The 23581-nt window shown below is 45.1% G+C and overlaps 2 protein-coding genes across 2 annotated transcripts in view; one reads left to right on the forward strand and one right to left on the reverse strand.

Moving 5' to 3' along the window:
* The window catches only part of LOC128437237 (dorsal-ventral patterning tolloid-like protein 1), a 36862-nt gene extending 36329 nt beyond the window's left edge, over window positions 1–533 (forward strand). Inside the window, 1 exon segment of the mRNA XM_053419302.1 lies at window positions 318–533. Within this exon segment, the coding sequence (XP_053275277.1) occupies window positions 318–452 (135 nt within the window). The 3' untranslated portion in view covers window positions 453–533.
* Window positions 534–5417: 4884 nt separating this feature from the next.
* Window positions 5418–22539, reverse strand: stox2a (storkhead box 2a). Its single transcript, XM_053419303.1, has 4 exons — window positions 21954–22539; window positions 12661–12813; window positions 8038–10573; window positions 5418–6165 (listed from the first exon to the last, which is right to left on the reverse strand). Exons 1-4 carry the CDS (start codon window positions 22324–22326, stop codon window positions 6012–6014), a joined length of 3216 nt encoding a protein of 1071 aa, XP_053275278.1. The 5' UTR covers window positions 22327–22539; the 3' UTR covers window positions 5418–6011.
* Window positions 22540–23581: the final 1042 nt, after the last annotated feature.

The raw sequence follows: 23581 nt of genomic DNA on the forward strand, positions 1-23581 counted from the left end.
ATCGACTGACCGGTGTGAAATACTAGTGTCTTGATTCTAACATGTTAATGTGTGTGAAGTTACACGACTCAAGCAAATTCTAAAGTTCATAAAGTTGTAATAAAGTGCTGATAACATTATGCATGACTGAATAGAGAGTAAGGGCTGTTTGGGAAAGAGGGGGAATATTTTTCAAATATCTCAAAACGCAGCAGAATGTTTTGCAGAATATCTTCCTGTGATGTAAAATGTAGAAACTGGGTTTAAAACTGTGATGTGTGAACTCGAGTGTCCGAGGAACGTCTTCTCACGTCTCTCTGTCCCCCCCCTGTCCTCAGCCCAGGGAGGGGATCTACTCGCCCGGAGACGCCATGCTGATCCGCTTCCACAGCGACGACACCATCAGCAAGAAGGGTTTCCACATCCGCTACACCAGCACCAAGTTCCAGGAGAGCCTCCACACCAGGAAGTGATGTCACACGGGGCCCGTGACCTCCTCTGACCTCTATGCAGCCCCGCCACTGTTACCCTGACCTCCGCCATGGCAACGAGAAAAGTACAGCCTGTCCCCCCCCCCCCACCCCCCCCCCCCCCCCTCTCTTCCGTGGACGTTTTTTTGTGTTTTTTTGTGGAGACATGGACGTTTTTTTTTTGTGGGGGAAGAAAAACAATACTTCCGCGTGAACATGTGTCTCCACCCGGGGGTGCACAGCAGGTCATCGCATCCGGAAAACGCAACACGATGATCAACTCTAGTTTCTCCGAACGGGGGGGAAATATGCTTTTCACGACCGCACATCAGACGAACCTTTGTTCAGAGGGTCGCAGACAATCAGTTCGCTGAGATTCTCTCTCTGCACAACAGGAGACTACAAACACACACACACACACACACACACACGCACACACACTAGATCCATATTCAGAGGTGTGAACTGCGGATGCTGAACCTGGAGTCTCCTCCTCCGGCTCCTCGATCCTCGAACTGGGCGACGTACTGGGATCGGACTCCTCAGCCTCAGTGACGGAACAACAGAGGTTTTTATTTTTTTGCCTTGGGAACTGGTCTCTTCAAACCCAGCTCGAAAAACGGCTGCAGATGATTTTACGTCATGTCTTATTGTATAAGCCTACTGTGTTTACTGTGTGTGTGTGTGTGTGTGTGTGTGTGTGTGTGTGTGTGTGTGTGTGTGTGGGCAGAGAAAAGAACAAACAAAAAGGCCGGGGTCCATCCTTTGCCCTTTTTATGCTTAAAGCTTAAAAAAAAAAAAACAGACGACCGTGGTGCAACGGAAAATAAATAAAAGATAAAGAAACTGTAAATGGAAACTTTCTACGTGATCTGTGATGTTAACGTCGAGCCTTGCTTTGTGTCGTGTGTCCTGCTTCTTTTCATTTTTCATGGTTGTTCTTCCTCGTCGACCCCAGTGATCATAAACCATTCTTAGTTTCTACCAGTGGATATATCGGAAAAAGGGAATATTTTTTCTCAGCTGTCTGACCGGATTCTGATGGAAGAAGCGATTCCCGTGGTGCTAAAATAATACAACAAAAAACACACACTGACTGACTGAATGAAGGCTTTCCAATGGAGACGGCCACTGCACTGCACCAGCAGCACTAGTCCTGTGGAACTACAACTTTGCCTTAGACCCAAGCGTCTGCCAGCCGAGGCCGTGCTGCGTTGTTCGGCAGCGTGTTTCATTTGTGTGAAGATCCTGAACGGTTTCATCGTGACAAATTAAAAAATTTAAAAGAGATATACATGGGAAGTGTAGAGTGTGAGATAGTGTGTTTTACCGGTGCATGTGTGTTCATGTCATTTTTTTTGTAGCTAATCTCAGAGACACACACACACACACACACACACACACGTTGCTTACATGTCCACGAATACACAAAAGTCAATTTTTTTTGTGCATTTCCCACCTGGTATCTGGTCGCACACTTCTCCCCTGTGTAAGCAAAGTGTTGTAAAGTTAAAGGAGTGTCAGATGCGTCGTCTCTGTGTTGACTTCATTATGTGTAAGTGTGTGTTGTGTGTAGGAGATCGTAGAGAAACAATGTGTGAGTGTGTGTGTGTGTGTCTGTGAGAGTGTGTGTGTGTGTGTAAGCTGCATGTTAATAAGTTGACTCATTCACTGCTGTATGTGCCAAGCTCCAGGTGACCCCTGACCCACTGTAGTTTTTCTGTTTCATCATTCCACCTCTGTGTCTGTAGCTCAGAGACGCTGAGCAGACGTCCTCTGCATCAGTCAATAAAATACACACAGGTAAAAAAAATAAACTGCACCTGTGTCTCGTGTTGTTTCTACATTTCATGTTGTGTTACGGGTTTGAATGTGAAAATAGAGTGTCAGCGGTGGATCCATCCTTCAAATCCTGGAAATTCAATTCTACAACACAATAGTTCTTTGAGTCTATGAAGGGTTGAGGTGGCACCTGTAATATTGTTTCCCCTGTATCAAGTAGAATTAAATAATAAAGTAATGACCGGTTATACATTTAACATTTAAAAAAAACTATATCATCATTCTAAATTTTTCCAATCGATCAATTATTCCAAATAATGTTTCTGTTTTTCTACTTTAAAATAAAAATGAAAAAAGTAAATGGACCTTCAAGATGGATTTTTATCAAACTTTTGACCCTCCTCAAAAAAGTTTTGATCCTGTGACATGATCTTCTTCAGCAGATGGAGTTTTCCTAAAGTTGTTATGGATTTTAAAATTTTCTGCTTCTTCATGTTTTCTTAAAAAAGGTTGATTTATCATGAAATAATTCCTTATCTCTGAAATGAATGGGCCACAAATGAAAAAAACATATTTATCAGCTTTCAGATGTTTTTTCTAGTTTTCACATAAAGGTTCAACATCGATTAGATACATCTCTTTACTCTTTACTCTTTGCTCTTTGTAATTTAAACACATTTGGTTTGAAAGTGTCAGGAGAATATTAAACACAAAGATCAGCAGCAGAAGCAGCTCATGGTCTGACAGCATGTGAGCATCGTCCAATCAGATCTTAATTAATCAATTTACACCCTTATTATTTTTTCAATCATTATTTTGTTAAGACTATCAAGATTTATTGTTGTTGTTTATAATCCGACCTAATTAGAAGTAAAATCTCAACCGAGAAATATTAAATCCAATTAAAAGACGCCTGTGTGTTCTCTTTACTCGCTTCTCATTTGAAAATCTTGATCTGTTTACTATGATGTTGTCGAAATTCAAATTCGATGTGAACATAGAGGACAAACCACTTACCTCTATAGGATCAGAGTGACGAGCTTCAGTTGTCACAAACACACACACACACACACATACGCACACATACACACACTTGTACTTACAGGCCAGGGTCATACCATCAGTTACCCACAAGAGGGCGCCACGTTTGCGCTTTTCAAAGGTCAGTGCTATGTACGGTGCCCCTGAAGACCCAAAAGATCATCTGTCTTTTATCTTGTGAACTCAATGTATTTATTTTATGAACCAGATTTCTACCAAAGCATCGAGAAAATTCAGATCATCAAGTTTTATTTTCTAAAAGCTATAAATGCAACTTAGTGTTGTCTTCAAAGCATTGGTCTGTCTGTCACGTCTTTACTACAATTAACTCTGTGCGCACAACTTTTTTATTATTTTCTAACAAGATTTTAAAAATATTTCATCTTTTGAGACTTCAGGGGCTCCGTAGATATATATAGAGTCACCCCTAAAAGATTATAAAACTTTAGTATAATAGTTACAAGTAATTTTACTTACGATTAACGACGGTAAGATGAGTTTCGCTGAGATGAACACAAAACCCAAACTGAACGTGTGTTACATTCCTAAAGGTTTGTTTAATACTACTGATGAGAGGGTTTTTATTATTATAGAAAGTATTGTGGAGTTTATGTTGTGTAACGTTTTAGAATTCAAACCCTTTTTTGAATTTGATCAACTTCAGTGTTTTAACTTTGTCTCCACACACAGGTCGTCCGGAGAACTGCACCCAGTAAAGGGCCACTTCACCCAAACTACAAGAACAATCTCACTTCACCTAGAATTTGATCTCTCTTTAGGAATCGTTTAGTTTTTTATCTACTGAGGTTTGAGATCAACACCAGTGGGACTTCCACCATCAACCCAAAACCACTGAGGAGAACAAAACCTTGCTTGTGCTGCTCAAAGTGTTTACTAGGAACAAAAAGAAAAGTTCTTACCTGTATTTGGTGTAGGAGCAATGTTACACAAAATTAAGCTGATGATGTATGAAAACAGTTGTTGAAATATGTGTTGAAATAAAAGCTTCTCATTGGAAATGTCCCATTGTTCCCAGTCTAATCCACAAGTGCATGAAGTTTGCAAGAAAAGATTAGAATAGTAGAATAGAATAGTTGAAGTGTGCATCATAACGCTTCCTAACCCGAGTTGACTTTCAAATCTCTTGGTGGGTTCAATATGCAAGTATATGTAATTTATGTGACGACATAGAAAAGCAGCAAATCTTCACACTGAGAATCAAGATCCAGCACATTTCTGTCTTTGCTGTGAGAAAGATGAATCTTCTGTTGAGTCACTCCTCGTCTTCACACTAACACATCCTGGAAACCACATCCTGGTCACTGTGGTTAATGCACAAACCCCCAGTGTCAACAGTTCATCAGTAAACTATTTTCCACTAATGTATGAAATGAAATGGAAATTTAATTGCTATCATTAGAAATGACTTCATATCGATCTGAGCTTTTAAAGTGCTTCTGCAGCAACTGTAGACACAGTTTACTCATCCGCCTACAATACCCATAGTGCACCATGGCTGCAGCGAACAAATGAATTATTTAAAAACCTGAAAATATGACACATCTGTATCTGTATTTAGCGATATTCCTTAGGAACTCTTAACTGATGGAAATAGAAACAAAAACTTCTCTAACCAGCTGAGTTTAGTGCAGCTGCCTACAGTTCCCAGAATTCACCTTGTCGACACTACACAGAGGCTCAGAGCTCAAACTGTTGATATGACGCTCGAGACTCAAAATCAATCAGAGACAACTAATTGAAAAGTTGCTTGGAAACAGTAGTTTTACCATCGGCATCACCACAATAACCGGGAAGACCCAACCTGCTGAGGAAGACCTCTGGATTGGATGAAAAGCTCCGGAACCAGTGGGACCTGGTGCTGGGATGTTCTGTGATGTGCAGACGTGAGGTGCAGCTCATTCTCTCCAAACATCAGGTTTTTGGTCACATAGCATCTTTAATACCACCATTATAATAATTAGGATATCAAAAGTATCGAGTATACATACATCATTTGCATTGCGGTACACAAATCTGAGCTGATTTATGTTTTTTATATCTGTCATTCGTTGTTCTCAGGATCAACCGTTATTGTCTGGACATTTTGTGCTGATACATTGAATCGTCCTGAAGAACTCGACGCTATTTCAGGAAGGAGAACATTTAATTGGACATGTATTGTTAAGTAATATAAAAAGTTTTTTTGATATTTCCAAATGTAACTTGAATCCTATAGTCTACTACTTTCCAATACCAATAATCAAGAATCTTGATATAAGCCAAACTAGAGTCCATGTCACCAAACTCAAAGTACTCCAGGCAGGTGTCCTCACCCGCTGGGCTCTTGATGTCCTGTCGTTTTTTCGTCTCTTTTTTTTTTGCAGTTAAAGTTCTTGAAGCTGTGGGAACAGTCTCTTGAAGCCATGCCTGTTTTTGTAACAGTCCCAGTAAATGGATTCTCAGGAGTCTGAAGATGTAGGTGTGTGTGTGTGTGTGTGTGTGTGTGTGTGTGTGTGGGGAGAGCATGAGTGCGTGTTTTTTGTTTATTCTTCAATGTGTATGCTCGTATGTGTGTGTGTGTGTGTGTGTGATGTTTGAGGACTGCGAGGATCAGAATGGTGAAACCCCCCCCTCCCCTACTCGCTCCCTCTCTCCTCCACCACCTCCCCGGTCTGAGTCCTTGCTGCCCGTCAGACGCTGGTGATGGAGGCCAGGCAGTTCGGCGGCTTCTGGAGTTTCTCAGGCTGCGTGGTGGGGGGGCTCTGGGATGGCGCGAAAGCTGAATGGCAGTCCGATACCACTGGTGCCGATGTGGCCGGGGCTCAGTGCCGGATTCTGCCGTCTATTGCTTTCCACGATGCTGGATGTGTTGGATGCGAGGCTTTCGCGTGTCCTGCACGACAGAGATGAAACAAAGGTTTTTAAAACACACCGTGATTTAATAATAACCTCTGAAATTCGGAAATCAAAAGCAGTATAAGTGGAGCTTGGCAGGAAAGAAAGAAAATCACAAAAATGCATTAAAATGATGTAAAAGCAGATTTTGGCAAAGGAAAAAACTTTTACTAAGATTAAAAAAACGCTTTTAAAAGAAACCTAGATAACAGCATCTTCAATACCACGGAATTGTCACTTGGTGGCAGCATAAACAGCATATGAACACAAACAGTAACATATTCACACATCCAGCAGCTTCAGAGCAGCTGTTTCATTCATTTGTCACAACTCAAGTAACTTTTTAACTTTCTGTTCTAGAGCGACCAATAGATTTGATGTCGTCACCTCCACCACGGACGCTACGTTTACCCCCCCCCCCCACCCCCCCCCCGTCCGTTTCTCTGTTTCTTTGTTTGTTTGTTGACAGGATTAAAAAACTAGAGGACGGGTTCCATGAAACTTGGTGGAAGGATGTGATGCGGCTCAAGGAAGAACCCTTTGAATTTGAATTTTTCCTTGATCTTTCAAACAAATAATTCATATCCTTGATTAAAATAAGTCCTGCATGTTTAGTGGACTGATATCTATGAGCAATTTGATCCTGATCCAAATTAAAATCTGTATCCAGTGAATTTAAATGTGGCTGTTGGGGGGGTGGGGGGTGGGGGGGGGGGGGGGGGGGGGGGGTGTAAATCTGCACTCTCCTCCGGTCACCTAATTGTTTGGCTGCAGATTTATTGTTTTGCATCTTGAATCTGACGTTGATGCAAGATTTTTTAAGGTTTTAATCTTTGTAATAAAAGTAAAATCTGTGAATCAGATTGTGACGATTAACACAGTTAAATTTACAGATTTGGTTCTGTTCTTTTTTGGAAAGTGGTGCAGTGGAGTGTGAGCGTAAAACTGCTGCACAGCATTTACTGAAAACAAGAAACTGGAAGTGGAGTCGTGAGGTGGACTTTGCTGTCACAACTATTATTGGACTGTGGTTTAAGGGATGAAACCAGTACCTCTATGGAAAGAGAAGAGTGGACAGGAAGTGGACAGGAAACATAGGAGGAGGTGGTGACATGTTAAATGGTCCCTGATCAGAGTTGAACCGTGGACGTTTGGATATTGTTATTTCAGGAAATGTTTTCTCAGCAGAGATTCACCTGCTTTTTATGTGATAATGTAGTACACCTGGAAAAAGGCTTTAAAAGACGCTTTAAAAAAATCATGATATCCAGAGTAAACCTGCGTATTCAGTGTTCAAATCTAGAATATGTAACATAAGACATCTATACATGTTAATAATAATAATAATAATAATAATACAACTCAAAAAAACATACACATCGAAAGGACAAAGGAAAAGGAAAATTATATAAGATACAGGGTAAAAGAAAAACAATCCATTGAAACAACTACATAAATACGGTTAATTAAAGACATATGAGGACGATACGAAAGAAGAATAAATAAGCTCCAAATATTTTTTAAACGGAAACGGGTACAAACCAAAGTTTGATGATTTGTGATCATGGATTTAAAATAACCAAAGACTTGATTTATGTAACCATGACCTAGATCAGACATTTAATACACAAATCTGCCTCTTTATCCTCCTTTGTGATGGGCGGGTCTATCCTTCCACTTTGGGAGCATCAGCAGCCACAGTGAAGACACTTTCAGCTCAATAGGTGGATCAAATAATAAATTGATTATTTGGCCTTGACACGAGTGTGTAAATACCTGTTCTGACAGCAAAATTTACAATTGATCAATTTAAAACACACCATAAGTTGTCGTTTTATTTGACACACAGGTGATTTCTTTCCGTTCGTACCTGGGGGAGTTGAATCCACTGTCCACCGTGACGCTGCTGCTGTCCATGCTGTCCAGACGGGCAGAGTGGGCCGACTTCTGAATGCTGCTGTTCTCCGTCTCCTTGGGGCTGAGTAAGGTCAGGTTGGTCTCCAGTTTCCGCTGCAGGTCGTGGTCCTTCTCACGCTCCAGGAGCCACTGCATGGTTCCCTCCCCGACGCCGCCGCCACCACCGCCGTTCCCACCCCCTTCCCCGTGGTCCTTGTTGTCCTCCGTCGTCGCCAACTCTTTGTGCGAGTCCTCCTCTGCCTCTTCCTCTTCCTCATCGTCCGATACATTATAATAGTCAAAGGAGGCGGAGGGGACGATTGGCTCTAAGCAGCCCTGTAAAACTGCGGGTGACGCGGAGGAAGTGGCTGAATTGGAAGGCTGCTGGGGCTCAGGATTGTCTAGGGCCTCTGTTGATTTGGCATGTGAGGCTTTCCGCAATGTGCCGGACTTGGTGTAGCTGCTGTCCACGTAGCCTGTGGACAAGGCATTGTGTGGAGGTTTGAACAAAGTGTCCTTGCTGAAGATCTCCTTCCTCTTGATTACCATGCTGCCTCCTCCTCCTCCCCCTCCGGGATCCACGTTGTGTTGGTGTGGCGTCAAACGGGCATTTTGCACGGGCTCCGGCGTCTGGCTCGGCGTCAGTCGCACCGAGCCGTTCTGTCCTTTCGCTGCCGACAGGTCCTCTTTGTACTCCATCGTGTGAGGAGAGGTGAGGTGAGGCGTTTGGCGGTCAGCCGGAGAGCCCTTGCGGAGTCCCCCTGATGAGGTTAATGTGTCATATTCTGATTTTGCCTGAGGCGAAGGGGCAGTTAGGATTGTTTCGTTTGACGTATTGCACTGGAAGTACTCATCTGTTGAGGGCTTAGGAGAAAGTCCCATTAGCTCATTGTACGTAGGCAAGCTGTCTCTGCTTTTGTTCCTTTCTATTGTACTCCGAATCCTGGACTCGTCCAAACTCCCCTTCCCCATATCAGGCACATTAAAGTCAGAGTGGAACTTAGCAGCAGAGAACATGATCCTTGAGTAGTGGGAGGCCTTCTGTGTGGCTCGCAGGGTGCCATCATCAGTGTAGTAGTGACTACGCTCCTCCAGACTGGGGTCGAAGTCTTCAGGCGCGCCCAGCGACAGGCCCTTGAGGGAGTTGTCCATTGACCGAGATCGCTCTTTAGCTTGATCGGACCTCTCGTGACGCGACTTCCTGTCCTGATTGTGACTGTGACTTCTCTGCACTCTGGACTGGCACGTCCCGCGCGACGGCTCGGGGAAGGGCATCTCCGTCCGCCTCTTGGCCAGCTCCCCAGACACGTCCCACTCAGGGGTAACGGGGCAGGACGATTCGGTGATGTTGGGGTTGCTGTGGACCAGGTACGTTGCGCCACCGCTCCGCCTGCGCTCCAACGTGTACATGGCCTCCCGAGGCGAGCGGACGAGCGAGTGGCTGAAGAAGCGGTAATCTCTTTCCATGAACACCAGGTCCCAGTTCGAACCCTCAGACGGGTCTCCCCTGGAGGTCCGGGGTTTGCTATGAGAGCGGGACTTACCGTGTGGAGCCCTCCGGTGGCCCCTCCCTCTCCTGCTGCGCGCACTGTGCTGGGCCGACGACCCCACCTTGTTCTTCTGCGTACGCTCCTCCTCCAGCCTCTTCATCACGGCCGTGTGCCTTGCCACATTCTCCACTGATAGGTCGGGGTTGATTCGGCGGATAATCTCCATCTCCACCTCGCGGGGAATGGGCGTGGTCGGCACCTCCTCGTCACGAAGAGGCCACTCCTCCGGGGGGAACTGGGCTGAGAAGGTGGCCAGCTGCCGCATTTTGTCCTTCTTGAAACTCAGCCTGAAGAGTCTGAGTCCAAACCTCTTGGATTGCTTCTCGCCACTTCCGCTGCCACCACTTCCTTCTTTCTTTTTGGTCAGAGTGTCAGTTTTATAAGCGAAAGAAGTGAGGCTTTTGCTCTTGTCGGCCGGCTCTTGAGTTGGCGTTTTCTGCTGGACAGGAGGGGAGGGGAGCGGGGGGTGGGGGTACGAGGGCGGTTCTCCTCGGTGCTCCTTGGCCGTCGTGCTCGGTTGAGGTTCCCCGCCGCCCACGTGGTCCTTGGGTGGCTTACTCTGATACGAATCTCCCCGGTGCTCCTTCGGTGACTTGCTCTGGAGCGCAGAGGCGTGAAGCCTGGCGGGCTCGTCCCGGTACGAGTTGTATGAGTCACCGTGGCTCTTCCGAGGAGGCCTCTCTCTCAGGTGAGTGGATGGCGTGACGTTGCCAGACGGAGGCGAAGTGCACTGCTGAGGCTGCTGCTGCTGCTGCTGCTGCTGCTGCTGCTGCGGTTGGCGCTCCTGCAGCCGATCGTCCAGGTGGTACCACTTGTTGTTGGTTCGGATGAGGGAGGGGGTGATAAAGTAGGTCTGGGGAGTGACGATGAAGTAGCCCTCTGGAGTTGGGTAGATCTTCCTCTCTCGCACCAGCATGTTCAGGGTATGTCGCAGAACCTCAGAGCTGGGTGTAGGCACGCCTGCAGGACACACACACAGTCACACACAGCTTTATAAACTCATCTTAAGACAGTGTGATATATTATAACAGTTTCATTACAGGCAGTTTTGACAAATTTGTTGCTGCCTTGGAAGAGTTGAGATAAAAAAAAACATTTAAAAAAGATTAAAAGAAAAAGTCATAAACAATCTTTAGTGGTTCAAATATGGTTAAAGTCGTTTTAATTGAACTAATAATGACTGACTGGTTATTTTTGAAGTAAATAAGACCTGGTGGAGAATATTTAAAGGGGTGAAGTAAGAAATGTCCTTTATTCTTTCAGGTCATTAAGGGAATATAACTTCTAGTATAAGTTACTATGATGTGAATAAGAAGCTTTTAACAGATTATTAAAAGATCACTAGGGGATTTAACAGATCAGAGTATAAATAACCTGACAAATCAGATCTTTCATGGAAATAGAGGTAAAATCCCTCTGATGAGCAGCTTTTCTGTCGTATTGTTTAACATCACAGAAAAAAGTCACATTTTCCTCTATTCCAATATTTGAATTGAGCCAAACGATGCCAACCCTGAACTAAATTTCCAAAACAAAGCTGCCAAGTTTTTATTAATGCACCAGCGTTGACATATTCTAGATATCTCATGCTACCTTCTTTCTGAAAGACATGGTTCAGGGACATCTGTATAAAAGGAACATTAGTGCCTTCTTTCTCACTTATATCATAATTAAGTAAACTTCAGTTTGTTAAAACATGACTCGGCTGTGCCACCATGACACAGATAAAACACATCGGTGGGGATCTTATTAACAGCTCTGTAGTGATTTTTTTAATCTTTTAATTGTCCTTTAAATTGTTTTATAATCCACTGGAAAATTTGATATATTTTGTGCTTATTTTACAACATCAGTAGTTTTTCCTTCTCTCTGATTGACCTCTGCCTCAGCTCACACACACCCATATGACCATGTGTGTTTGTTTATCTACGATTACACTGACATCAGGACGTGATCTGACATTTCATCCATGTTGGAATAAATAAACCAATCAGTCCAGTTTCAGACCTGTGAATTAACTCAACACCATTCATAACCAGTCTTGTGAGGCCATGTGTTGCCTGACATTACATCACCCCTGTGTAAAAAACATTTTACACAGGAATGATGCAACATATAACTTTACATTGTGATCATTTTGTTTAATATAGCAACAATTTGAAGACAATAAAAAAAAAGCCCAGATCCTAAAAAACTAAAGCAAAAAGGAAGAAATATTCATGTTGCACTTTGTGAGATCTGTGATCACAAAGGTCTGGTGAGGTTTGTAAAAAAAACCTCAGCTTCACTATGAGAGATAATAAGATAATAATAACTAAAGGACGATTTTGATAATTGAAGAATTAATGCTGCTCTGGTTGTTTTTGTTTATTGTAGAATAAGTGATAAAGGTTTGGATCAACAACGTAGAGAATCATAAATATTCGTATCAAAGGCACTGTCACATAAATCCACATTATTATGTCAATTGTGAAGAAAAAGAACAACAGAATGGAATTTACAGTTAGAAAATCTTAGAGGACGATCAGACAGTGAGTCACGGTGTGTCAGTACATTTTAGTTTGTTTCACCAACATTGCTTCGAGGATTCAACATCCCATCATTCAGGGCTTCAATCGATTAATCCTTTGTCTTATAAATGTCAAAAAACAGTGATTGTTTTATTCAACCAACAGTTTAACACGTAGAGAGAGAAGAAAGCAAGAAGCAGCGCTGCTTTTTAAAATAGTTATTGATCGATTATTTGATTATTTGACCAATTGTTTGAGCTCTATTCCTCCTGAACCATTCTAAAGTGGTTTGTAAGATTAACGCACTAATACATCTCAATTCCTGATTAGTCTCTGAACCAGGAACAGTTGAATAGTGAGATAGATCTTGACTTTGCTCTTTGGAGCTGGCCTCTCCAGTAGAGGTGTTTAAAATAGACAAAATAACTGTGCTCATTTAGTAAAGGGGCGATTATTAAACATCTGGTAAACAAACCAAGTTTAGATACACAACAATAGCTTGATTTAACTTTATTGAAGAGGGAGAGAGGGTGGTACCTGGGAAGCTGGCAGTGAGGTGCTCCACCAGAGCCTCCTGGTTGACGGGCTTGTGGGCAGAGTTCATAGCAGAGATGGCCAGGCACAAGATCTCCCCCAGCGGGATGAACTGTGACTGGCTGATGGGCGACATACTGATCGGAGAGACGTCACCTGCAGGAGGAGGAGGAGGAGGAGGAGGAGGAGGAGGAGGAGGAGGAGGAGGAGGAGGAGGAGGAGAACTGTTAGATCATGAATGAACAGCAGGTGCAGCGTGTGAAGCTATGATGTAATGGTCAAACAGCAGCAGTTTGCACGCCGCCTGGAACGGCTCCACCCCTCCTCCCCCTGCTTCCTTAGCCTCTCGTTCCTCCCGTTTCTCGTAGGCTAGCAAAACAAGGCAGCTGCTGCTGCAGCAGCCGTAGTGTGAGATCACCTGAATCTTCCTCCCCACTCACGTGATCTCCTCCGACAAACGGGAGCCCTGATGCTCACGCGAGTCAGAGTGTTTGAAATGAAACGGAATATGAGCGACTTTGGCTCCGTGCTCGGAGCTTACACGCAGAAATGCTCTGTAGCCTTTGTTGAATTAAGCTGGCTTTACTGTCAGCAGTAGTGAGAAGTGAGATCATCCTACAACCAGCCGGCCCGGCTCCGAGCCCCTCTGAGAGGAAACATCTGCCCTGCTGAAAGGTTGTGAGGCAGCGCACTGAATCCACCGCTGCAGCATCTGTGCAGCAGTCACCCTCTCCTTTGACCTAAATCTGGTGATCGGCAGAGAACCACACAGCACACAGCACAAACTCTGACTACCTGTCTTCCATTTCTCACTTGCATCTGTCAGTGATTCTAATTGCTCGTGTCTTCTAGGATTCAGCAGCAGTTGAACGTGATTCATGTGAGAGTGTTCTTGTCCATCAGGGCTGTGGGCCCTTTCACCTGTGCTGCGTGTGCAGGGCCCTGCCTCCTCACCGCTCTCAGCTGAATGGTCGGTTAAGCAACACGATGACGTTATCTCTGCTTAGTATCACAGCCGTTTAAGCTTTATGTGGCTTTACAAGGCTTTGCTTGGTTCCTGGTAAACATGAAAAAAAAAGATAAATCTGCCAGCGCATCGGTGGAGAAGAAAATAATACTACCAGTACTATGGGGTTTTTTTCTGGAGTGTACAAATCTCCATGGAGTGTAGGAATGGGGTTGCAGTGGTACAACGAGGCCAGAAAGATGGAATATGTGTATTAAAATGGCCCATTCGTGATATGAGACGGCCCCGAAGCCCTTTTCACAATCTCATAAAACACAAACGTGACAAATGAAATACTACCGGCCTTTTGGGAATTCAGGAAAACATTACAAATTGTACAAAAAGGTGTAGATGGTAGAAATAGACATGCGTGAACAAGTGGGGTTTTCTAGGGTGACGTGGGTCGATGGAGGAATGTGTCCTGGAGTCAGAGGGATCAGTGAATATCGTCCACTCTGAACTCTGCCCTTTGACCCCAGGAACCAAAAGCGTGTGCCCGCAACCTGGGTTGTGTTGCGTGGCGAGGGCGGAGCCTGTCCGGGTGGGCGTGTCTGACTCACCTGGCACACGATAGCTCGGCGGGGACGGAGAGAAGTGAGGAGGAGGAGGGGGAGGAAGATGCTGCTTCTGCACACGGATGTCTTTCTCGCTCCGGGAGAGGTTGTGCTCCGGCGGCCGCTCGGCGAGCTCCGAGCTGGGCCAGGCCCGCCGCACGTTGCTGCTGCGGGTCTTCTTCATCGTGACCCCTTTACCCTGGGGGGGCTTCCGGGGGGTACGGTGGAGCGGGAGGAGGAGGGAGGTGGGGAGGGAAGGGAAGGGGGGGGGGGGAGGTGCAGGGGGAGGTCGACCCACCTCAGGCTCAGTGCCTCCCCCGCATCAGTAAGAACGTCCCGGTAGAGCGATCACACACCGGACATGGCAGGAACCAGTGTGCACCTTCACGCACGCGTCTCATCCACATCCACGGGCTGCGAGCTGCAAACGAGCGTGTGCACACTGCGGGCGGTGGTCCTCGGCTGCTGGGCTCTTCTCCCGGGCTGATCTGCGGCGGAGGTGGCGGCGGCGGTGGAGCAGGAGCAGGAGGAGGAGGTGGAGGTGATTGCGCGAGGCATCACCCTTTCATCGGCATCAGTCCCAGCCACCATTTGTAGCATCCCCATTTGCATGCGTAGGGAGGCACATTACGTAGCCGCTCTGATGTGGGAGGAGGGAGCAGGAGAGTGGTGGTGGTGGTGGTGGAGGAGGAGGAGGAGGAGGTGGTGGTGGGGGGGCAGCAGGGGTAGAGATGAGGGAAATGGGGCATTGGGAGTGAAGGAGGACGGCGAGGGGGAGATTTCAGTTTAGGGATCCACTTGTTCCTTTTTTGAGTGGAGCGCAGCAGGGGGGAGGAGGAGGAAGGGGGGGAGGAGGAGGAATGGCGGGAGGAAGAGGAGGAGGAGGGGGGGATGGACGGATGGTCAAAGATGTAAAAAAAAAAAAAAAAAAAGCTTCAGAGGCCCAGTCCTCGACAATAGCTCAATTCACCACAGGAGAGCTCGGCCCGATCCCCGGGAAGAAGAAACGAATACAAAAGATCCCGCTTGGAAAAAGCCCAGAAACCACAGCTCCATCCGCCCTCATGCGCGGAGGAACCTCCGTAGTACGCCGAGCTCCGGAGCCGCCACGTTCACCTCCATCTTTATCCGATTTCAAGCGCAAGACCCCATCGTCCTTTTCGACAACAGCACGCCAGGAGAGGGGTGGGGAGGAGGAGGAGGAGGAGGAGAGGGAGCGGGAGGAGGAGGAGGAGGAGGAGGAGGAGAAAAAAATGGAGAGAGCGTAGAAAATAAATAAATAAATAAATTCAAGAATAGATATCCACCGTTTCCCGCGATCCGACGGACGCAGCTCCCGCGCCGATCGCCGTAGCATCCATTCATTAACACAGAGGGAGGGCTGGTGGTGGGGGGGGGTGGGGGGATGCAAACTCCTCTTTCTCAAAAGCTAATGCTGCAGCTGCTCCCAGCACCTCCAGGAAGGGTGTGTGTGAGTATGTGTGTGTAAGTGAGAGAGAGAGAGAAGGAGGGAGAGAGAGAGAGAGAGAGAGAGAGAGAGTGAGTGTGTGTATGCGCGCGGCCGCCTGCTGCGCGCGATCCTGCGTGAGCATGCATGCGTCTGTGTCTGGGTGATTGAGGCTGGGAGAGTTGGTGGGGGGTGGGAGGGAGGGAGGGAGGGAGAGAGAGTGAGAGAGATCGAGGACATGCATAAGGCAGAGAGAGGAGAGCAGATATCAGCTCACACACACACACACACACACACACACACACACACACACACACACAGACACACACATTTGGATAAATAATACAAATCCAGTCCTGAATGGATTGTTCATGGAAGAGGTCTGAGTCTGTGGCTAAATCTCCCTCCTCACCCCTCCTCACCCTCCCTCACCCCCTCTGCTCCAGAGAGGATGAGGAGGCCCCTCAAAACCTTCCTCCTTCCTCCTTTGTGTCTCACCTGACCCAAACTACACCAGCCACAATCCGAGGGGGCCCCGTTATGAAACTGTGCTTCCCTGCATCATCAGTGCTTCCCCTCGGTTTGATTCCCTGTAACTTCACTGTGTGTGTGTGTGGACGGCGGCTGAACTCCCAATAGGAAAGGAAAGAGAAGCCCCCCCAGCCCCCCCCCCCCAAAAGAAGCATCACCCTGAGTCGTGTCCGGAGTGTCAGCCGCCGCAGACTCCTGCTGACTCACATGTGTGGAGTGTGAATGGACAGTTGCAGGGACAGAATAATGGGGCAAAGTGAGAGGGCAGGACGGGGGCACAGGCGGAGGAGGGGGGGGTAGGGGGGGGGGGGGGCACGGTGTCACAACCAATCTGCTCCAGTTCACTGATACCAAAGAGAAAGAGGGGGGGGGGGGGGGAGGAGGGAGGGAGGGAGGGAGGGAAGGGAGAGAGAGAGCGACACCGCGCCGGCCATTTTATTTCTCAGTAGTGCTGCAACATCCTTTGTTGCCATGACGACGCAAGCCGATGATCTCATAGCCATTACCTTCCGAGTGGCCGTTCCCTTAAAGAGCCCGCTGCCGGGGACGAGAGGAGACAGACGCCACGCTGCCGGGGACGGGAGGAGACAGACGCCACGCTGCCGGGGACGGGAGGAGACAGACGCCACGCTGCCGGGGACGAGAGGAGACAGACGCCAAGCAGACGAGGGAAGGACGGAGACAACGCTCCGGCACCGCTGGAAACCCGACGCCTCTCGACACGCTCCGTTAAAGTACAAGTACACCAACGGGGGGGGGGGGGGGAGTATCGCGTCCTGATAGTGGAGACGCTTCAAAAGATATACGTTGCATGTAGGCCATCGATGTACAGGGACCACGATTCAATACTTTCTATTTGAAAAGTCCTGGTTTACATTGAGTGTGAGGCATTGAGAGTGTATATACACGATGAGCTTATTCATTGAGTAAACAATCGGCAGGAAATGAATCAGCAAACGTTTAAATAATTGATTGATTGAGCGTTTGAGTCATTTTCCATTCACTGGTTTCACCTTCTCAAATCTGCAGCTCTTCCTTGACACACACGGCAGTGAATGAAATGTCTTGATTTGACGACAATCGCTGTCGGGACCTTTAGCTAACATTTTTCACGATAATCTTTAACATTCATTGATCATTTGAGAAAAACATCCAGCAATTAACCTGGTGCTAAATATAAGTTGTACGTTGTAACCCTGGAGGAGATTAATACGATTTATTATTGATGTGCTCCGCGAGGCCTCGGTTTACAAAGCGTCACGGTCTTAAGAGTCCATGACCTAGTTAGGGACGAGACCGAGTGAGTAGCTGCAGCTCTGTACTGGGCCGCAGCTTGGGTTCGAGCTAAATGCTAACACAAGCATGCTAACACGAGCACACCTGCTGATGTGTTAGCAGGTACAAGCATGCTAACATTTGCTAATATAGCAATGAACACAAAATGTAGCTGAGGCTAATGGGAATGTCATCTACATTTTGTGTTAATTGCTATATTAGCAAATGTAAGCATGCTAACTCGCGCACACCTGCTGATGTGTTAGCAGGTTCAAGCATGCTAGCATTTGCTAATATAGCAATGAACACAAAATGTAGCTGAGGCTAATGGGAACGTCAGCTACATTTTGTGTTAATTGCTATATTAGCAAATGTAAGCATGCTAACACGCGCACACCTGCTGATGTGTTAGCAGGTTAAAGCATGCTAACATTTGCTAATATAGCAATGAACACAAAACATCAATAGTTATAGAAGTACTTTGATCTTAAACTTGACACTGGAAGAGTCCGAGGCCGACTATAGTTGTTAGGATTCAACCTCAAGGGGAAGGTGAACGAACAAAAGGTAATGGCAGTTCACCTAATCGTGGCTCAAGAGTCAACTAGCATCGGCACTTTCATTCTACTAGCTTACAATCTTTTGATGATACAAATACCAACGTGTTAGCATGCTAACATCTGCTAATTGGCCTACAGTGCCATACGACTAGCTGACATTGATGATACATTGTGTTGTCGTTGTGTTGTGTTCAACAAATGTCTTTCAGGTGCAGTACATCAGCTCGGAGTCAAATCTAAAGCAGGTTGGATGTATGCAAACAGAACATTATGACGTAGCCTATGAATTTAAGTTCCCTAATACCGGTCAGAACTTTTATTATGAATAAAATATGAAAACAAACCCTGCATGCATGATAAATCCTATATATTATATATACATATGGTATACTGTGTTTGTTCCTGCTTCTGAGATGGACGAGTCACACACAACAAATTCAGTTCTAAAGTGTGAATTTAGTTTTATATTGCTCCATATATATTTAGTTTTATTATTTTGATAGTGATGTGGACCTTTACTGGAATAAAGCTGAATATATGAACATAAGGACATCTGGGTGATAATAACCTGCTGTGTTTGCAGTTAGCCACTATGAGCAGGCCAGCACCAGCGGATGTGTGACCTGTGACAACCTCAACCGACCTCCACTGGCTGCTGGAGGTCTGCCCTCCAGTGGAACATCTCTGAAAACACACCTCTCCGGGCCAGAAGGCCAGACACTGAGCGGAAAGACAAAAGCACAACAAGCCGACTATAACACATCCTGATCTATTAGCTATGTCTAACATGTCCCCCGATCCTCAGCGGGGGGACCCTCCCTTTCCGTCCAGTGGAGCAGTCAGCTACGTCAGGGAATGCAGTGCAGAAGTGTTTTCCTGCACAAATGCTCCACTTTTCCTTCCTCGGGAGCACACACTCCTCCCAGTCCTTTGTGTATCGGCTGCCAGCGGATACAAAGTCCCTCAGTTAATCAGATTGAATTGTCAGTATTAAAAACACACACTTTGTTTCCACACAGTTGAAAATCCACAACTTGTGTGTAAATGTATTAATCCAGCTGGGGTTTTTTTGGGGGGGTCTCGGCCCGGATCTAACATTCTCTGGCGGTTTGGTGGATAATCCGGGCGAGGTGAAACTGCAGCTCTTGTGCTATGTGTGTAAACTGAGTTTTGACACAACAACTTAGAAAATGATCCACACAACTTCCATGCAATAATGGTTTTCATGTGTGTACTTTTATCAATTCTCAGGGAAATATGAAAGTATGAGACTTCTTGATGCTTTAAACTGAACGGATTCCACAGTGATCTGACACACTGGTGATTTCAAGGAGGCATAATGGTTTAAATGTAACTGCCAGTTAATTTCACACGAGCTTACTAATAAACAAAAGATTTATTACGCTGCCCAACGTGGTCACTGCACACACAGGTGAGTCTGATGAACACCTCCTGACTGGTACACACAATGCAACACAACAAAACCACTTTTCAATAGTGGTTCTGATCCAAACAGATTTCTGAGCTAAAATCTATACAAGGTTATGGGCCTACTTGTGAAAAAAAAAAAATTCACACAACAGCATATAAGCTGTGTTGGTTTAGGCATTATAGAGTGTGGTGAGTTATTAGCTATAAGACAAACATTCCAGAGCTTATCGGTGTTTGCTTCAGTAGTGTCCGTGAAGCGACGCCACCTCCTCTGATGGATCGACACACAGGAAATCTGCTTCACACCATCACAATCGGTTTTAAGATTCACTTTGGACTATAACAGACCATAAGGTAGAGCAGCTTCTCTATACAATCAGCATCTAGCAGCTCAGAGGAGGACATATGAATATGTGCACAGAGCCATAGAAGAGTTTAGGAGTGTGCACCATGTTTTGCCTTCGCAGACGGAGACACAAGTCCAAACTGTCAAATCCAAAACTCCTGCTTGAGAGGAATCAGTTTGAAATTATTTAAAGATGTGTAACAGTACTTCAAAATGCACACGGCAGAATTTCTTGTTTCCCCTGTTTGCAGTGCGGTGTGTTGTCAACACAACACTGACACACAAAAAGGAAACACAATGTCCTTTTTGCTCAGTTTTGGTCTGCACCAACTCTTATGGGAATGAGCTTCAGCTGCTGAACTCTCTACTGTGTTTACCAGCTCGTCACTAAGAAACAAAACCACCTGTTGCTGCCAGAAACAACATACAACCCACGAATAAAACAAAACGCTGAGCTGAAAGACACTAAAATGCAGAGTTCAGGGGAGCTGCAGAATCCGTGTATGATTCTCTGTGACTCTACGAGCAACACAATATACAAACCCATTGTTAATATTACTATTTTTCTTTTTATAGTATACGTAAAGTGCATTTGCTGCATAAAATAACCGAAAACTGTCATGCAAAAAAATCCTAGTAATTTTACTTTTGTCCCTTCCAAATGTGGGGCTAATGCATTAATGCTACTGGCCATGCTTTTGTTTGAATGCAGTGTGTCATTCAGCTTCATACAATGATCAATGGACTGAACAAGTAAGTATAAAAATATATAACTCCTTCATCTTCATCATCATCATCATCCCTCCTTTATTAATAGATGATCTAAACCGAAATCATATTGTGAAAAAGACATAAATAAGACGATCTATGACATCTGTACGCTTCTTTCATAAACTCACAGTCACACACACACACACACACACACAGATACAGAAAGTTGTGAGGCCAGTATGATGAGTGCAGCGACTGAACCCGCTGACAGACTCAGGTCGTTCAAACCTGTTCGAGCACATACGATGAATTATGGCCTTGTCAGAAGAGGATGAGTTTGATCGTGGGAATGTTGAACTTGCATCAGAACTCAGATCAAGACCTTGAACAAAGTGGGTGAGATTAAAAGGTTGGATGCTGCCTGAACTCCTATCATCATCAGAGGGACTCCTATAATCACCCACAGACAGGATTTTATATAAAAAGCAAACCTCCGGTGTGTCATGTTAGGTCTAGCATGGATCACCAGAATTAACCAACAATTAGAGAGGTGCTGTGGCATGAATCAACCAGCAGAACTCTGAAGAACCACAACTTAAATACGTCAAAAGAAGAAGTTGAGAATATCAAACACAACAGCTTCGCAAACTAGGACAGAAAAAGTCAGCATGGATGAAATGTCACGAGCTGAGAACATCCATAGCTGAGGCCTGGAAAGCTCCACAATAAGCAAGTGAGTGGAACTCGAGCTGTCTGTTTCTTTTTGGTTCAACAATGAGAAACAGTTCTTTTAATCATGATGAGTGTAAATTATCGTGTTTTCACTTTAAATGGCAAAAATTCCTTCTTGGTAGATTGTTGGCTGCACGTGAAAATGATTAAAAAGAGGGATTCAGGTTTTAAATTCGAAAAAAGTTATGCAGTTACTTTATCTATAGTCCATATTGATATTTTTATTTGAGGTATTGGAGAAAAAGTTGGATCTGAGCCTCTCTAAGTGACAGATACTGCTTATAAATATCAATATCAAATCTTCATGAGTAAACTGAAAGTCATAAGCACGATGTTCATGTCACATTATTGTAAAGCTCTTCTTACAGGTCTGTGTTTCTGATGCAGAAAGTCAATCAATGCACAGGAATAGGAAATAGATAATTAACTCTGTAAACCTCGGTTATGCTGTTTTCCTTGTTCCTTTATAAAGGTCTATTTATAAGACCTTCAAATTCAATTACTAGTCTCATATAAGTCAAGAGTCAAACCTACAGCCGGAGACATTACATATAGAGAATGAGTTCAGCCTGTGTCACCCAAGCAGCTTCCATCATGTCCTCTAAACAAACTTCCTGAACTTTTCCTCATTGCCTGTGCAACTTTACACTCACGTCTCCCAGTTGGTTATACTGGTGCTGTTGTTATTGCCACACATACCCACCCATGCACTTGATGTCAAATCCCAGCGGGGGCCTCAGCGTCCTCCTGGTCCAGCCGTTCCTGAGCACCTGCAGATGAAACTCTCGGCCCTTGACCAGCAGCACATGTTCGTCCATCCAGCCGAGGAACAGGATCTCGGAGAGGGCGCGCGTCAGAGCCTGGTTCCAGAAATGCTGCATGTTCACGGCCTTGAAACTGGCGAAGACCTCGTAGCCGGTGCGATGCTGTGAAGTCACCGAGAGCGGTTGTGGTGGTGGTGGCGATGATGATGATGGCGAGTCCTCTTCATCTTTCTTCTCCTCTTCATCCCCCCTGCAGACCTGAGACAGCACCAGAGCCAGGGAGTGAGGAGCGATCTGCAGGAACTTCTCCATTTACACCCCCTCTCCTCATGAATCCTGGTCCTTCAGGAGGGCGCAGATATTTTGTATTTAATCCAAACACTGACCCTGATCTGTGGACCACTTCAGGAACAGAGAACCAGGTCCAAACAAAGTGATCCGGACTCTGCAGCGCGACGTCTCCAGCGTCAGGTGCAGAGGAGTGAAGACAGAGAAGTGAGAGAAGTGGGAAACATGACACTAGAGAGAGAGAGAGAGAGAGAGAGAGAGGGAGAGAGAGAGAGAGAGAGAAAGAGCGAGAGAGAGACAGAGAGAGAGAGAGAGAGAAAGGGACGGGGGGGGTGGGGGGATCAGGACCTGCTGCAAAACACTCAACAGTGCTGCGTTCACGTGTCACTGGTAAACTCCCACTTTCCACTTTCCACCAAAGTCAGCCTATTTTTTTTTCTGTCAGAATCAGAATGCAACAGTTAGTTCAACAGCAGCGGGTTGTGTCAACACTGATATGTAGAAATAAATGTAGAAACACCTGCATGACGCAATGAAACATCAACTTTGTGCCCGAGGAGAAACTTTACTGCACAGAGTTTAAAACATGTTCTTCATGTTTGCATGTAGCGTTATAACATGCTAATGATGTTCATTAACATGCTCTTTCCCTATCAAATCAATCAGTAAAACATGATCACCAAATAGAGTCTGATGATTTATGTTTGTTGTCCTAAAGCCCTAATAAGGATTGGAAGTTTTCTGCAGATACTGTGATGACCTAACTTTCTAATAATATATATATATATATATATATATATTTATTCTATTTTTTAATAGGCAGAAATGCGTTTTTATATGTGTTTATAAAGTGTTTATATGAGGTAAACTCTGTGTCAGCTCATTAGCGCCTCCAGCTGGAAGAACTCACACATTAACCACATGGTAAACTCGATGACAGACTTTACAGCAGCAACTATTCGTCAATTGTCGAGTGAATGAAACTTTATTATTTGAAAACGTCAATTATTCAAATTACCAAGTCACTCTTTAATTTCTTTTGCAAAATGTACGTTATTTTACAGTTGATATATATTTAAGGTTTTTAAATCTAAATCTTTTCTGCTTCTCACATTATTGAGCGTTAACTAATGTTACATGTCGGGGGGAAAATGTAATGCATAGATTCGTGACTATTACGATGTGCATTATGCATTATGATTAGATCCCTGTTTCCTAATATTTCACAGTCTAGTTGATAAATGCATAAACTGCAATATATTTATTCAAATAAGAGCAT

The sequence above is a fragment of the Pleuronectes platessa genome, chromosome 3 (genome assembly GCF_947347685.1).
Source record: "Pleuronectes platessa chromosome 3, fPlePla1.1, whole genome shotgun sequence".
In the NCBI taxonomy this organism is placed as follows: Eukaryota; Metazoa; Chordata; class Actinopteri; order Pleuronectiformes; family Pleuronectidae; genus Pleuronectes; species Pleuronectes platessa.